Source organism: Syngnathus floridae, chromosome 20, assembly GCF_059516105.1.
Source record: "Syngnathus floridae isolate MCC-2025c chromosome 20, RoL_Sflo_1.0, whole genome shotgun sequence".
Lineage (NCBI taxonomy): Eukaryota > Metazoa > Chordata > Actinopteri > Syngnathiformes > Syngnathidae > Syngnathus > Syngnathus floridae.
The window spans coordinates 4,609,259-4,622,651 of record NC_142432.1 but is presented as its reverse complement, the minus strand read 5'-3'; the positions used below and the strand labels follow the sequence as shown (position 1 = coordinate 4,622,651).

Here is a 13,393-nt window from a genome sequence, read left to right as displayed (position 1 = left end):
TATTGATTTAAAAATGATCCATAGAACCAGATGGTTCCCTTCAGGGCTATGTACCATTGTTTATTGATTGTCAACAGGATCCTACCAGTGTGACAAGCTTATTGTATTACATTTTTTTTTCCAAGCATAGTACAAGTGCTGTTTTTAAAGATCCAGCTTACATTTCCATATTTATATATTGAACCCAACATGAACGCTAAAGAAGAAAGAGTATCAAATAAAGGATAGGAGGGCTGTAATAGAGATTGAAAAGCAAATAATGTGATTGTATGCATTCAAGTGATTGTTGCAAACATGCATTAGCAACAACATACACGCTCACAGTGGCAACCATATGTGTTTTTACAAGCGCTCCCTCTTTGCTATATGGAACATCAGCTTAACTGCTGTCTGCAGCTAAACCCAACTAATTAGATGGCTATTAGTGGAAATGTTTGCAGGGGCTATGACTTAGCCTGGTGACGAAAAGGAAATAGGGTAAATGTTTGGTGTATTCAGGCATTATGTGAAGATCAATTCATAAAAAGGTGGTTTTATTATTCATGGGACTGGAGGATCACACGATTATGCAAATTGTGGTCATAAGGATGCACCAATGCAAACTTTGTTGTGTAGAAAATTGTGGGGGATATGTGTAGATTCAGACAATGAAAAAAAAATTGTTCTTACCTGGTGCTGATAGTTCGGACTGCTACTCCAGTCTTCCTCAGAGCCGTCATCCGACGTGTCATTTATCCATTGGGCGGCTCGGCAGACATGTCAAGTCCGCCAAGCCGGCCCGTCCGCCCATGGAGGTCCTTGGAGAATGGAATTCCAGGTGTGCGATAGGATGGTCCTGCTTGCTCGCTTCCTTATCTCAATGGCCTCCTTGATCCACTGCTTTAGTTTGTTGGATTCTGTTTTGATTTTTCCCCGTCCCAGTCCATGATTTAGTTGTTTCTCCTGCAGTGGTCTGTGATGGCTGAGATTTTCCTGCTCTGCTTTTTCTCTTAGTGTCCGAGTAAATCACCCCACTGTCTTCTTTTTGATTTCTTTTTGATGTTCCTTTTTCCTTATGTTGAATGACCTGCCTGTTTTCCCATTGTATATTTTGTTTGAAGACATGATGAATTTAATCGAAATAAATTGTGGTGGAGCTACAAATTGGAAGCAGGGAGGCAAGGTGATCCGAACAAAAATAAAAAAAAAAATCCCAAACTAAAAAGACGAATAAGGCACTGGTAAAAACAAATATATTGAATCACAAGAGTCAATTATTCTAAGAGGTGTTGGGTAACATGACTTACGACAGCCACTAACCAAACCAGACTGAAGGAAACCAGGTAACTAAATACAAAAAAATTGACAAGGCAACAAAGCACACCTGGACAAGACACGATTGGTTGGAGGAAGCTGATTGGTTGGCACAAAAAATCATTGCTAACCAGAACAGGTAAGATTAAAACAAGCAGAAAAAAATCCACAAACACAAAATGACATTGTGACTCAGCATAAAGTAAAGGAAATAAAACACAGCAATACAAATAAGATTGAAAAAAAATAAAACCAAACACAAAACAGCACATGATCTCATACTTTTCAAGGATTTAAGTGTTCTTGCATTTGTCTGAGTTAACACAACACACATCCTTGCTCCCTTTTACACAAAATCCATTCCGAGAATATGATACATTGTGCATATTAATTAACTGCTTACACTAATTTCATTTATGTAATTGAATCTCAGCAAGAGCAAATAACTACTGTACATAAGGCTAAACGGTCGCTCTCCCACTGTTTCACTTGGCTCGATCTTTCATTTTCATGCTGTTATTATGGTCAATTGAACTGCTTGCTCATATAATATGTGAGGCAAATCCCCGCAATCACATGGCTCTGACTCCACATGTTTTTTTTAGGGGTGTAACTTGGTATTGTCATCAGATCACATGGCAAATCTTCCAACTCTGATTTTCCCCACATGGTTTTATAATATCAACAAACCCTTTTAGTCATCGCCTCTTATGTTGCTATTCTCTGCAGGGGACTCGGCAACATCAGCCGGCAGAGGTTTTCTGCAAAAAAAAAAAACTCGACGGCAGGCTGATGTCTCTTAAAAATCTCAAGTGAAGCTTTCCACCTCTTTTACCAGGTCAAGTCTTAGGAGTTTTGTCCCCGTGTTCAAAAGACGCACTTTCAGCTGAGGACTTGAATTTATCAATGAGGAAAGACACAAAGGACAAAAGATGCAACTCTTTAGACAATTATCTTTCTACAGATTACAGTTGGGGGACTGCTTGAACTTAAAGCCAGGATGGTGACCTCTGATTTGAGTTCCATTCCCCCAATAAGACAAGTCCTAATAGACTCCATTAACAAAAAGAGCTGGAGGGAGGGGGGGAGGCCCACACACGGGCTTTCACAGTGAAATCGGCATATGTGATGACTTGCAGTCTGGCTGGCTGAATGGACCAGACTCGGAGCCTGATAAGCTCCTCTTCCCTTATTATTTCCCCTCATTTAACTTGCTGGGGGCCTTCATCATAGTCCGTGTGTCTGGCTCATGCTCATTTAATGCAGTCCCTCACTCTCGCTGCTTGTCTGTTATTTCACAGTTTGGATGGTGTCGTATTATGTATACTAAAATTCCTTTGCCAGCGAGAGATGTTACATAAAACTAGATTCTATTTACAAATGAAACACGCTCCTTATCCGTGTAGTGTATTATGCACGGTACTGTAGGTAGATTTGAAGTGAGTAAATGAAGTGGAGCAGATCAAGGCGCTGAAGCAATCCCGGGCAAAAAAAACAACATTCCTCGCCAAATCTGGGGAGGTTCTTTTTAAAAAATGGGCTAATTAGCAACTGCTCGCAAAGCTCATTTAAAACGCAAAAGGCCTTTACTGGAAATCAGAGGCGCTAATAAGTTGCCTGCCCATTCTAAGTCATCAGCATAAGCAAGGGAGCATGTTATTTCTCGTTAGTTTATAACTTAAATTCGGCTCTTTGGTTTACCCACTGCTGTTTTGTATCATTATCTGCGTTAAAGAAAGTAATCATCAAACAAATGTATGAAAGTGGCTCTATAATTAAACGCCATGGGCTGTAAGAGCGAGGGATAAATTATTTATACTGCTTTGATGAGCACTAGCTTGCAGTAAGGAACGGGGAGCGAATGGAATTTCAACTATATGACGGCGTTTTGCAAGGAAACTTTTCCGGGGGTGTTTCATTTGATTGGGCGAGCGGTTATTTACAAGTCAGGAAAAGGTGAGGGCAACAGTAAAATAAAAATGCAGGAAGGATGTTGCACAATGGAGCACCTGGTGGACATCACGGTTGTAAATTCATTAGGGAATAAAATCAAATGTTACATTTGTGCCCTTGGTGCCCATACGGTGGCTTTAATCAAATTTTTGTCTGCGTCACTGCAGGGCAGGAAGCGCTGGCGATAACTCAACAAATAAGACAAAGGAAGCAAGGTCAGATAAGAATTTCTTATTATTCCAATAAAAAATACATTCATACAGAAATATAACAATTTTGCAAAACAATTCCAAATAAAAATTTCATAAAGCATAAACATAACAATTTTACAAAAGTTGTTTTTTTTTTCCTTTTATACAAAGATTCAATTGAGAACAAAGCTGTGTGTGTTTGTGTGTGTGAGAGAGACAGAAGAGCTGGAATAGTAGTAGTGGCATGAAAGAGATGACGTGGAGTGAAAACCATGTCAGCAAACAGAGCTGTTTCAAGGCTCAATTACGATTTGAACTGTATCGGCTGCCAGCTATCTCCAATCTATCGTCGTTTCAAGTTTGTACACGTCCCGGAGCACCCCGCCCATTTGAAATCTATATATTGCCGCGGAACATCTGATTCCTTTTGGCAAATATCCATCGGGAGTCACCCTCGGGCAGTTAGTGTTTTGATTTAGCTTTGACAAGCCCTGTCAATCTTTATCACCCCCTCATCGGCGCATCATGCCTGCTTTTTGGGTCGGATCCTTCTTTTGGTTTTCCTAATACTGTTGTTGCCTCTTGCTAAAACAGCGCTCCCCAGACAGGTCAATATCCAACCTCCACAGTCAGCAGTCTGTGACAGATTCCATGCCAACAAAGCCTTTAGCAATTCATTACTGTGAGGCACTACAAGGCGAGGCCTGTCCAACTGCAGCCTGTTAATTACAATAAATCTTTAGCTGTTTCTTCAGTCCCACTTGCAGGCATAAAAGGGACAAGGTGGCGAGGAGGGGGTGGGGGGGGGGGGGGGGGGGGTGTGACTAAGAAAAGCATCAACTTAAAATAACGGGGGGTCTTTTTTTTTGTACCTTTTGAGCTGTGCTTGATGGACATCAGTACATACTACACAGTAGTTGACATCGTTAATAACGAAAAATAAGTGCTTTCAACATACAGCATTTTATCTATTTACAGAATTGTCGCAAAAGAAAATACTTTAGTGAGCACAGTTAAGAAAAAACGAGATCGCCGTCACCAAACACAACGAGAAAACGTGTAATTGAGCCTTGATCAAGCTTGTCAAAATCACCCATAACAACAAATACGACCTCCCGACAGGAGCACACCGCCGCTGCCTCGGGGCAGTCACTTGCATAAGGCACCATTCAGGTCAACAGTGCATTATTAGATAGAAAGAAAGTACAAAAAAATTCCAAAATTGTCACCCCAAGGCAGAAGATGAATGAGAACAAGCAAGCGGTGGTGAAATGAACACAGGAATGAGGATTTGGTTAAATAAAATAAAAAAAAGAGGGAATCATCAAGGCTTTATGTACAATATTGTAACATTTTTTTTAACCGTTTGCTTTTTAGCTGCACTTTTAATTGAAACTATTTGCAGTCCTGATTATAGTGGAAACGGGAAATGAACAAACCCTAGAACCATGCAACACCTGTCTATGATACTGAAGTTATAGTCGTGTTATACCTCTAAGCACACAGCTTATACAATTGGACTACAAAGGAAGCTTTGTAGCTTGTAAAAAAATAAGAAATCAGGCTACATAACACATTGCACATTTAGTAGCTGCACCAAAAACCACCAAAACAAACAAAATAAACTCATACAGCGACCACGGGGGTGAGTTTCGGTCCTGAACCAGAAAGGTGACGTGTTTTTTTTTTCTTTTTTTTTTTTTTTTATCTCTGGTAGAAAAACCTCCTCACCCCCCAAGTCTAGGTGCCAGACAGACTGCCACTGGGGAAACACAAGTGGAATGTTTCCCCAGGAAAGCCCACTCAGTCCACAGCAACGTCGGTGCCAGCCCCCTCGGACCATCCAGCTAGCCATCCATCCTTCTTCTCTTTCTCTATTCTTCCCGTAAAAGGGGGCAGGCAGGCGATTGCCAAGTCATTCACAGTACATTCGTGCTCACCTCAGACAGTTTTTGCAAAGTACCAGTGTATCAGCTGTCCAATGGGGAGATGTCCCCAAAACATCATGCACCATACAAACAAAATCATTCATTCTTATCTTTTTTTTTTCTTTTTTTTTTTCCTGACCATTTTTTTTAAATGAAAAAAATTGCTCTCAGCATCTTTCTCCCTAATGATGATTTTGTCCGCTTGTTGCAACCTTCAGGGCGTCCCCCCTCTGAAGAGAGGTCCCGGAGGCACTGGGTTTCAGTATGGTGCAAAACAGCATGCTTTGGCTGGAACACACTCCCACCACACGGCTCTCTGGGATAAGTTCAACCAAGAGGCTGGTAGGGAGACTGTGATTTTTTTTTTTCCCCATTAAGAAAAAAAAAAAAAAAAGAAAAAAAAGGAAAAAAAAAACATTTGCCCTCCGCTGTGTTGCTTGGTTTGGTGCTCACCCCGGCTTTAGATGTGCCTCTTCATGTGAAGAGCCAGATGGTCAGACCTGGAGAAACATCTGGAGACAGGGAAGGAAGAGGGGAGGGGGGGAGTCAAACATTATTGGAGCAGAAGAGGAAGGCTGAGATGTGTTTTTTTTTTCTCAAGGACAACAGAATGAGGATCTCTGCAGACTTTACATTATTTATTATTATTTATTAGAAAGGCCCCTTGCTTGGCAATATAATAATGAGGCCATATCCAATATTTTAAAATGCTCACATTGCATTTTAGTTACTGAAAAGCTTTTTTTTGTTGTTTTTATAAAACATAATTTTGTAACTTTATAAACAAGACTGCCAGTAACTCCACTTCAGTATTTGTAACAATGTAAACTATTTCCATCAGTGTTACTGGCCAGGCTCTGAACCTGCACTGGCTGCTTTCATGTTTTGAACATACTTTGAAAATACTGCTACACTTGAATGGATACTGCTATCTGTTTTGGTGATTCGGTATTTTGCAATGGTGTGCAAAGAAAAAAAAAAAAGAAAACAAACAGTCAGTCTCTCATCATGTGAAACAATCGCCCTTTGAATCTCTGACTCTTAAGACAAAACTTTCCAGTCCAATTTAGTTGGCAAACATTTTTTTGTCTCCTGCCTGTGTGAAGCTCTGCTCCGCTGTGAGGACAAACTTACCTGTCACAGTGACTGCATTTAAATGGCTTTGCCCCGGTGTGCTTCCTGAAGTGTCTGGTCAACTCGTCGCTCCGTGCAAAACGCCACTCGCAGCCCTCCCATGAACACCTGTACGGCTTCTCACCTGCAAGGAACCCAACATGAATGCATTTTGTTGTCGTTCTTTTCACCGAGTCTTATTTGCATATCATTCAAAATCAATCATCCTCCAGGGTGAAACACGCCTGCTGAGTAATGCGGAGTCACGAGATTCCACTGAACCCGTCGGATGACTCGGGTGTTTTTGTTGTACTCTTTTGACACAACCGGAAGCATGCTTGGAATTCTGCTGCCGATGAGGAACACCAGAAAACCCACCTATGCAATCCTCTAATCAAAAAAGGTGACCACTGAAAGCCTTTCAAAACACGGCAGAATACGTCGCCCAAGCCCATTCCGCCTTTCCCATGGCGAAACTGGATCTGTTTTGAAGTCTTTTTTTCTCCCATGTGCAGCCCCTCCCCCTTACTCCCGCTCCTTTGGCTCTCTCACTGGGCCAGTCAGTCACATTCCACATAGATTAGGTCACAGTTTAGGTATCCAGCCATGCAAGGCTAATGTTGCCGTGCACCAGCTGAGGACTTTGTGCAATGTGGGGGCCTTTAATTACGTTACACGTCGGATGTACCATGCCATTTGTGCTGGATGTCTGAATTAGTCGCATTTTCAATCAATAAAGTTTGGAAAATGAGCAAGTCGTGTGTAAAACTCACCTGTATGAGTGCGCTGGTGTGCTTTTAGGTGGGAGCTCTTTGTGTAAACCTTGCGACAGCCGTTGAACTGACACCTGTGTATTCTCCTCCTGCCGTCCGGGGAAACATCCCCGCAGGTGAGTCCCGTCTTTTCCGAACTCTTTGCCACGCCGCCGCTCCTGATTTTGCCCGGCAAGTGCAAGTCGCCGTGCGTGCCGACCCAGCCGCTCACCACGCCGCCGGGCTCGGAGATAGCCTCCGGCGAGGACGGCGGAGTGCTGATCACGGACGGGCTAAAAGGTCCAGAGCCTACCAAGGTAGAGCCCAGAGGGTTGGAGGTAAAGCTGTGCGTGGGTGAGAGCTCCTCGGAACTGTCTGACGCTTCGCTGCTGGCATCCGAATTCACACTGTTGGTGTCAAAAATGGGGCTGTCGTGATTGTCCTCCTCTTGAGGGGCCGGGGGCAACTTGGGGTCGGCCTCGGCTTTGGCCTTGTCCCCGCAGGCCAAGATCAACTTGCTCCAGAGGTCCTCCTGGCCATCAAACTTCAGCTCAGGAGTGGAGACGTAAGGCTCGCTCTGCAGATAGCGCTCCAACTCCAAGCATGTCTGAAGCAATGACAACAAACCAGAAAGAAGAGTAAGAAAACATGCATTTTAACACAACCCCTGCAGAGTGTAGGCTGCTTCACGCTGGATTGTACGAGAGAGGTGGAGGGCGAGGGGGGAGGAGGGGGGGGGGGGTGTCTCCTTTTAAATGATGTATGTGCACACAAGCCCAAACACTGGATGTGGTGGAATTCTTGCCTGCAGCATCAAGTGAACACCAACAAATTGACATACAATGAAAACCCAAATATTAAAAATGTCTTTTGTAAAGTATTGTTTAAGTAATATATCTTATAAGATCACAGCATGCAGCATTAGCTTAACCTTAACCACATTAACAATGAATCACCATCTTCCCCATTGAGTCTCTACATTGTAATTTCAGCAGCCCAATGACTCAGTGAGCAAATTTAGATACCTTTTAAGGAAGCCACTCACCCCCCCCCCCCTGCACACACACACACTCATGAGCTATTCAACTGCTTTTCCTCATGCGTACCTCTGACATGCACACACATCCTTCCCCTGTATCAGCTCCACTACACTGCAGCCATTAAAGTTGAAAGGCAAGGTCCATTGAATTAGATGGTGCTCAGAGATAGCTATATAGAATAAATATTTCTCGCTCTTGTGCAGCCTTTTCCCAGCTGTGCTTGCTTGCATGCCTGCCAATGGAGAATTGGAATTTGATATGCTCTCATCTTGTGCCGCTGATTCACACACACTAACCATGCATGTAGAGCTGTGATTGTTACTGTCGATCTCTTTCATGTATTAAAGTGATTGTAGTTTGGATTGGTGTGGAACTGCATTGCATCACAATGCTCATATTTTAGTTTCCTTAATTCAACTTAAAAAGAGAATATTACTCTTAGCATAATGCAACTTCAACCACGATCATGAATATTTAAAGCTGACAGCGTCAATCACAACTCGATCTAAGAAGGATCGTTTCTAAAAAATAGTTTTTCTAATCAGAATGAAACGTTGAATGGAGCTCGGTGGAGTCGTGCACACGCAAGCAGGAGCGCAGCGCAAGCTACACATGCACGCGAGTGTTTTGGACTTCCAGCTGTCAGACGTGACACAGTGATCCACTTCGCCTACAGCTCTACATTCAAGCCATCTAATCACAAACACTTGACTGATCTCAACCTTAAGCGTGCACATGATCCCGGATAGTATTTTGCGACTTAGCGGAAAATTGAGTGGATGACATATTCACCTGCTGCCAGTACTCCTCCAGTGACGGTAAGGCGGAGAAATAGCCCGTGTCGTGAACTATTTGAAGTTCTTGAAAGATGCTGCACATGGGTAGAACATCCATTTTGCCCGAGCTTCTTTCAAAGTAAGCCTATTTGATCTGCGCGTTAAATGTGTTGGTAAGGAAGGAAAAACAAGCCAAGAGGAAAAGGAGCGAAGAGTGTCCCCTGCTGTAACTCGCATGCGACGCAAACCGAGCAGCGCTTGTTTTCAAGCAGCCTCCTTCCGTCCCCCTCCTTCTTCTCTTGCCTGGCGTTTAAGGTATTTGCAAACACTGCACCGGACTAGATGGCGAGCAACTGGCTCTGCAAAGTTCCCTATTCAAACCTCCAAGCCCGCCCCCCCTTCCTCACGGCTGGATGACGCTTGCTGAGGATCAGCCAATCAGCAACGAGCAGCTTCCTGCATGCCAAATGATCTCACAACTGACCAATCACAATGAAGCTACGCATACATGACGCTGGATCACCACTCTGATTGGCGCATTTGACTCCCAGTGTCTCGTCGCTGATTGGATAGTTATTTTTAGCATGTATATAAGCGCATAACGCGTACGGCCGCTTGCTCCAGTCCAGTTTGTGCGTTGCTCGCTTCATGGTTGACCACAGACAGCGCATGTGAGCCGAAACTGCTCGATCCCTTTGAAAACATACCCTCTCGCTCTTTCTGTGCTCTCAAGTAGCACTGTGACAGCAGCGTTTAAACGCTATGAGCTCACCCAAAACTGTGGTGAGGAGTGTGTTGACATCGGTCTCGAGAGAAAAAAAAAAAAAAGTTTCAGCATATTCTTGAGACACTGGTTGCTGGAACTGTCTAGTTATTACATAAGTTTTACGACTTGAAAAGGGGGAGTGCAGTTTTGCATAGAACTGTCTGTAATTTAGTATGCATGTGTAATTTAGTGTTCCCAAATAAGATGAGCTGCAGCTGGTTGATGCTCTTTTTAGGGAGTCCACTCAGTTGACCATTGCAATGATCAAGTCTTCTGGAGATAAAAGCATGGACTTGATTTTCCTCATCTGCTTGGAGCATGTAACACTTCAAAGTATTTTTACAGTACAATTTCCTCTGAAGTACACACAATTCAAATTTATATATTAACTCATTAATTTCAGGAAAAGCTATTTGGACTTACTGTAAATTAAATGAAACTCTTGACATTTTGCCAGACTCAGTCCCAAGTCAAAGTCTATTTCTGCAATGTTTACAGTTTTTTTTTAGAGGTTTTAGCAGAGGTGCAAACACTTTGGCCAGGAAAACCAGCCAAAAATGCAAAACAAGAACATTCTCAAACAGCTGGAGTAAGCCAAAACTCACACCCAGAAGCTTACATGCAGACTAACCAGTCAAGTTGTGCCATTGAGACTTCAGCACCCGAACCACGCTTCTTAAAGCTACGCATGCAACATCACCATTGTTGATTTGGCTTGCGAGTTGTTCCAACTTAGTACACTTCAAGAAACCAGTTTATTTATTTCTTCTAAACCTAACCTAACAAAAATTGAAGTGCTTTTTTTGAGGGGACTGGAACAGATTAATGGCATTTCAACTTAATTCAATTGGATGAATTGATTTGACATACAAATAAACTGAGTTGCAAGCTTTATTTTTGATCAAACTAAAGCCATAAATCAATGTACTGTTTTCACTGTGCTTTGGTCCTTTAGGCAGTTGCTTTGGTCTTTAATTTTGTCACAGGGTTAGGCGTGGCCTTTTGTCTTTCAGCTTTGATTCCTCGGTTAGTCATCGCCTGAACGTCTCGAGTCCCCTCCCATTCCACTTCTTCAACCGATTCAGACTAAATTAAGGACAATAGAAAACATCCAGGCAGACAGGACAATGTTAATAATTATACTATTGTATAAAGTTGCATTTAGAGGAATGTTTCGGGTTTTTGGTTGAGGACACTTACTGATAGTAGAGGGTAAAGCCAGTGTGTGTCAGCGTTCTTTAAAAAATTCCATCTCTTATAAACCTGCCCGAGATTAGTTTTGGGTGAGGATGAGCCTAGAAAATCTCCTAACCTTGCAATTTAGGTTAGAAGTCTTACTTCCCTCTTCTGTGACTGGAAGCAACCCAAAATGTACCTTTTTCTGCTCTTGCGACCTCTCAACCATGTCCTATGGTGACATTTGTTATGAACGATGCATCCGCTCGTAACATTCCGTGACATAGTTGTAGTGACTCTACGTCACTCGAGATGTCCTCTTATCGTTTCCTCTGCCACTGCGCCAGGTTGCACTTCCTGCATGTATTGCATAAGTGTGAAGTTACACGGCGACCTGGCACGCCGACTCCCGACGAGATAAACAACATTTCGAACACAAGAACGGCATTGTCTTCCAAGTGGCAGTATTTTCTGACATTGGCTAAGTAGACAACTGAGAATCCTTTGTGCTGCTCTCAGCTGTGAGGCCGTATTTGTCACCCTCGGCATCTGATTTAGTCATATGGTGGCGGGATGTCTTGTTCAGCCCCGAGCTGGACTCAGTAGCTCCGCTTAGGAATTCCACTTTGCTTTTATGTTTCAAAAGAGCCTATTCATTGTGTCCTTGTAGAACTAAATGGAAAGAGTGAATTTGAAAAGTGTCCATTTAGTGGAGCCGCTAAAACTCATTTTTTGTCACAGCACATGAAATGTAGAAGAATGCAAGGCTCCTCATTGCACAATAATAGCCCGTCATTACTCATACATTTTCCAAGTTGCCAAGGCTTCCATTGGATGTATTTGATGAATAACATAGTACACGTTCGGGTCCCGCCGGAGCATTAGTGGGCTGCTCTACGGTAATCACTTCCTTCAGAAGGCGTCTTAGATGAAGCATTTAGAGAATGCACGGGGTCCTTGCATGGCAGTTTTATCTTGGAAGGCCAGGTCTGCAGCTTTATCATCGTTATGTAATTCCAGGCCCGCAAGTAGCCGCAAGGAAAGAGCAATTATAGGCTGACCCATTTAATGCATCACTGTCAACCCAATCAGTGAGTTGTTCCATTGAGGGTTTCTTTTTTTTTTTTGGTGGGAGGGTGTGAGGTTATAATTCAGTGACCGGACCCAAGTAGACAATGACCCAACATTATGCTAAGCAACTTAACCTTATTTCTCACATTTATCTTATTTTTGAAATGCTGGACTTTAAATGAATTGGAGTGAAACAGATGATGTAAAGAATGTAATGACAAGGTCCATTTGACTTCAGAATCAAATACTTCTGAGCATCCACGTGTTGCATTTAATGACCTGCTACTCTGCGTTTAAATAATCAGGTCACTGCCATTCATCTACTATTGCCATAAAAGTTAATGAGCAAGGTAATATTGTATGTTGGATTAGTTACCAATTATGAATTGCTTCGATGGAAAAACATGTATTATTTTTTTTAATTAGTTTTTCCCTAAAATAATAATAATTTATTTTATTATGATATATCATTGAAATGTAATATTAGGATAGTTATAAAAGCACAAAAGTCAAAGAGTCTTGTTATTTAGTTCAGGAATGTCTTTGTGAGTGCCCTTTAAAGGGTTAAAGAGCAAGATTCGGTCTAAAATGAGCTGACATGTTCATTTAGCATATTTGTTTACGAGTGTCATGTAAAGGTTCCAGCCACAAATTTATCGCCCGACAATGTTTATACCGGCATGACAGATTCCGAAATAAACCTTTGCTCATTATTTCCCCGCCAACAAGCAGAAGGCCAGTTAGTAATGAGGTACATCGCTATTGATAGAGATGCATCGCCCTCTGTGGGGGCCACTGAAATTTGTCCAGGCTTAAATAAAATGAAAATAAAAATAATTGATTGGGAATCAATGCACATATATCATTCACTCTTTTGTTAAAAGGAGAAATGGATGGTGAGCGAGAGAGGAGGGGGGGGAAGAGCTCCTGGAAAATCAATATTCATTCAAATCATAAATCAGAATTGAGTCAGCGCTTGCAGGGAATGGGAGATAATCATTGGCCTGGTTTTGGATTACATACTTGGCAAGGCTGAGTCTTGTCCAGCCTGCAAATATGTCCCCGCACATCATAACGCACCAGATCCTCCCGTTGAAATGCAATGACGCTTTAATACGACGTTTGCCTCTCGTCGCTCTGTCAGACCACATCTGGGGAAAGATCAACATGTTGGGACGCACGGTGTCACTTCCATCAGTCAACGACCTGGCTCTTGACCTTGAAGATGAAGAGTGCTCCCCTCCCCGTAAGTGTGTGTGCGCTCGTGTCTGTGAGTGTGTCGAAGCGGCTAAGCAGACATGCATCAGACATAGCAATCAGTCAGGGGTGCTCTC

General features: G+C 42.6%; 2 protein-coding genes and 1 long non-coding RNA gene across 4 annotated transcripts in view; all 3 read right to left on the bottom strand.

The window, feature by feature from the left end:
• adarb2 (adenosine deaminase RNA specific B2 (inactive)) overlaps positions 1-1,313 on the bottom strand; it is a 184,964-nt gene extending 183,651 nt beyond the window's left edge. For both annotated transcript variants that reach the window (XM_088363947.1, XM_088363951.1), the window contains exon 1: positions 670-1,313. The gene's annotated coding sequence lies outside the window, so the exon portion shown is untranslated. The remainder of the gene's footprint in view (positions 1-669) is intronic.
• A 2,149-nt stretch (positions 1,314-3,462) lies between these two features.
• Positions 3,463-9,426, bottom strand: klf6a (Kruppel like factor 6a). The gene is made up of 4 exons (XM_088363898.1): positions 9,063-9,426; positions 7,252-7,837; positions 6,500-6,623; positions 3,463-5,877 (listed from the first exon to the last, which is right to left on the bottom strand). Exons 1-4 carry the CDS (start codon positions 9,162-9,164, stop codon positions 5,826-5,828), a joined length of 864 nt encoding a protein of 287 aa, XP_088220024.1. The 5' UTR covers positions 9,165-9,426; the 3' UTR covers positions 3,463-5,825.
• Positions 9,427-10,690: 1,264 nt separating this feature from the next.
• Positions 10,691-13,393, bottom strand: part of LOC148380868 (uncharacterized) — a 120,916-nt gene continuing 118,213 nt past the window's right edge. The window contains exons 3-4 of the long non-coding RNA XR_015854702.1: positions 11,013-11,345; positions 10,691-10,898 (exon numbers count right to left, since the gene is read on the bottom strand). This is a non-coding gene — a long non-coding RNA (uncharacterized LOC148380868). The remainder of the gene's footprint in view (positions 10,899-11,012; positions 11,346-13,393) is intronic.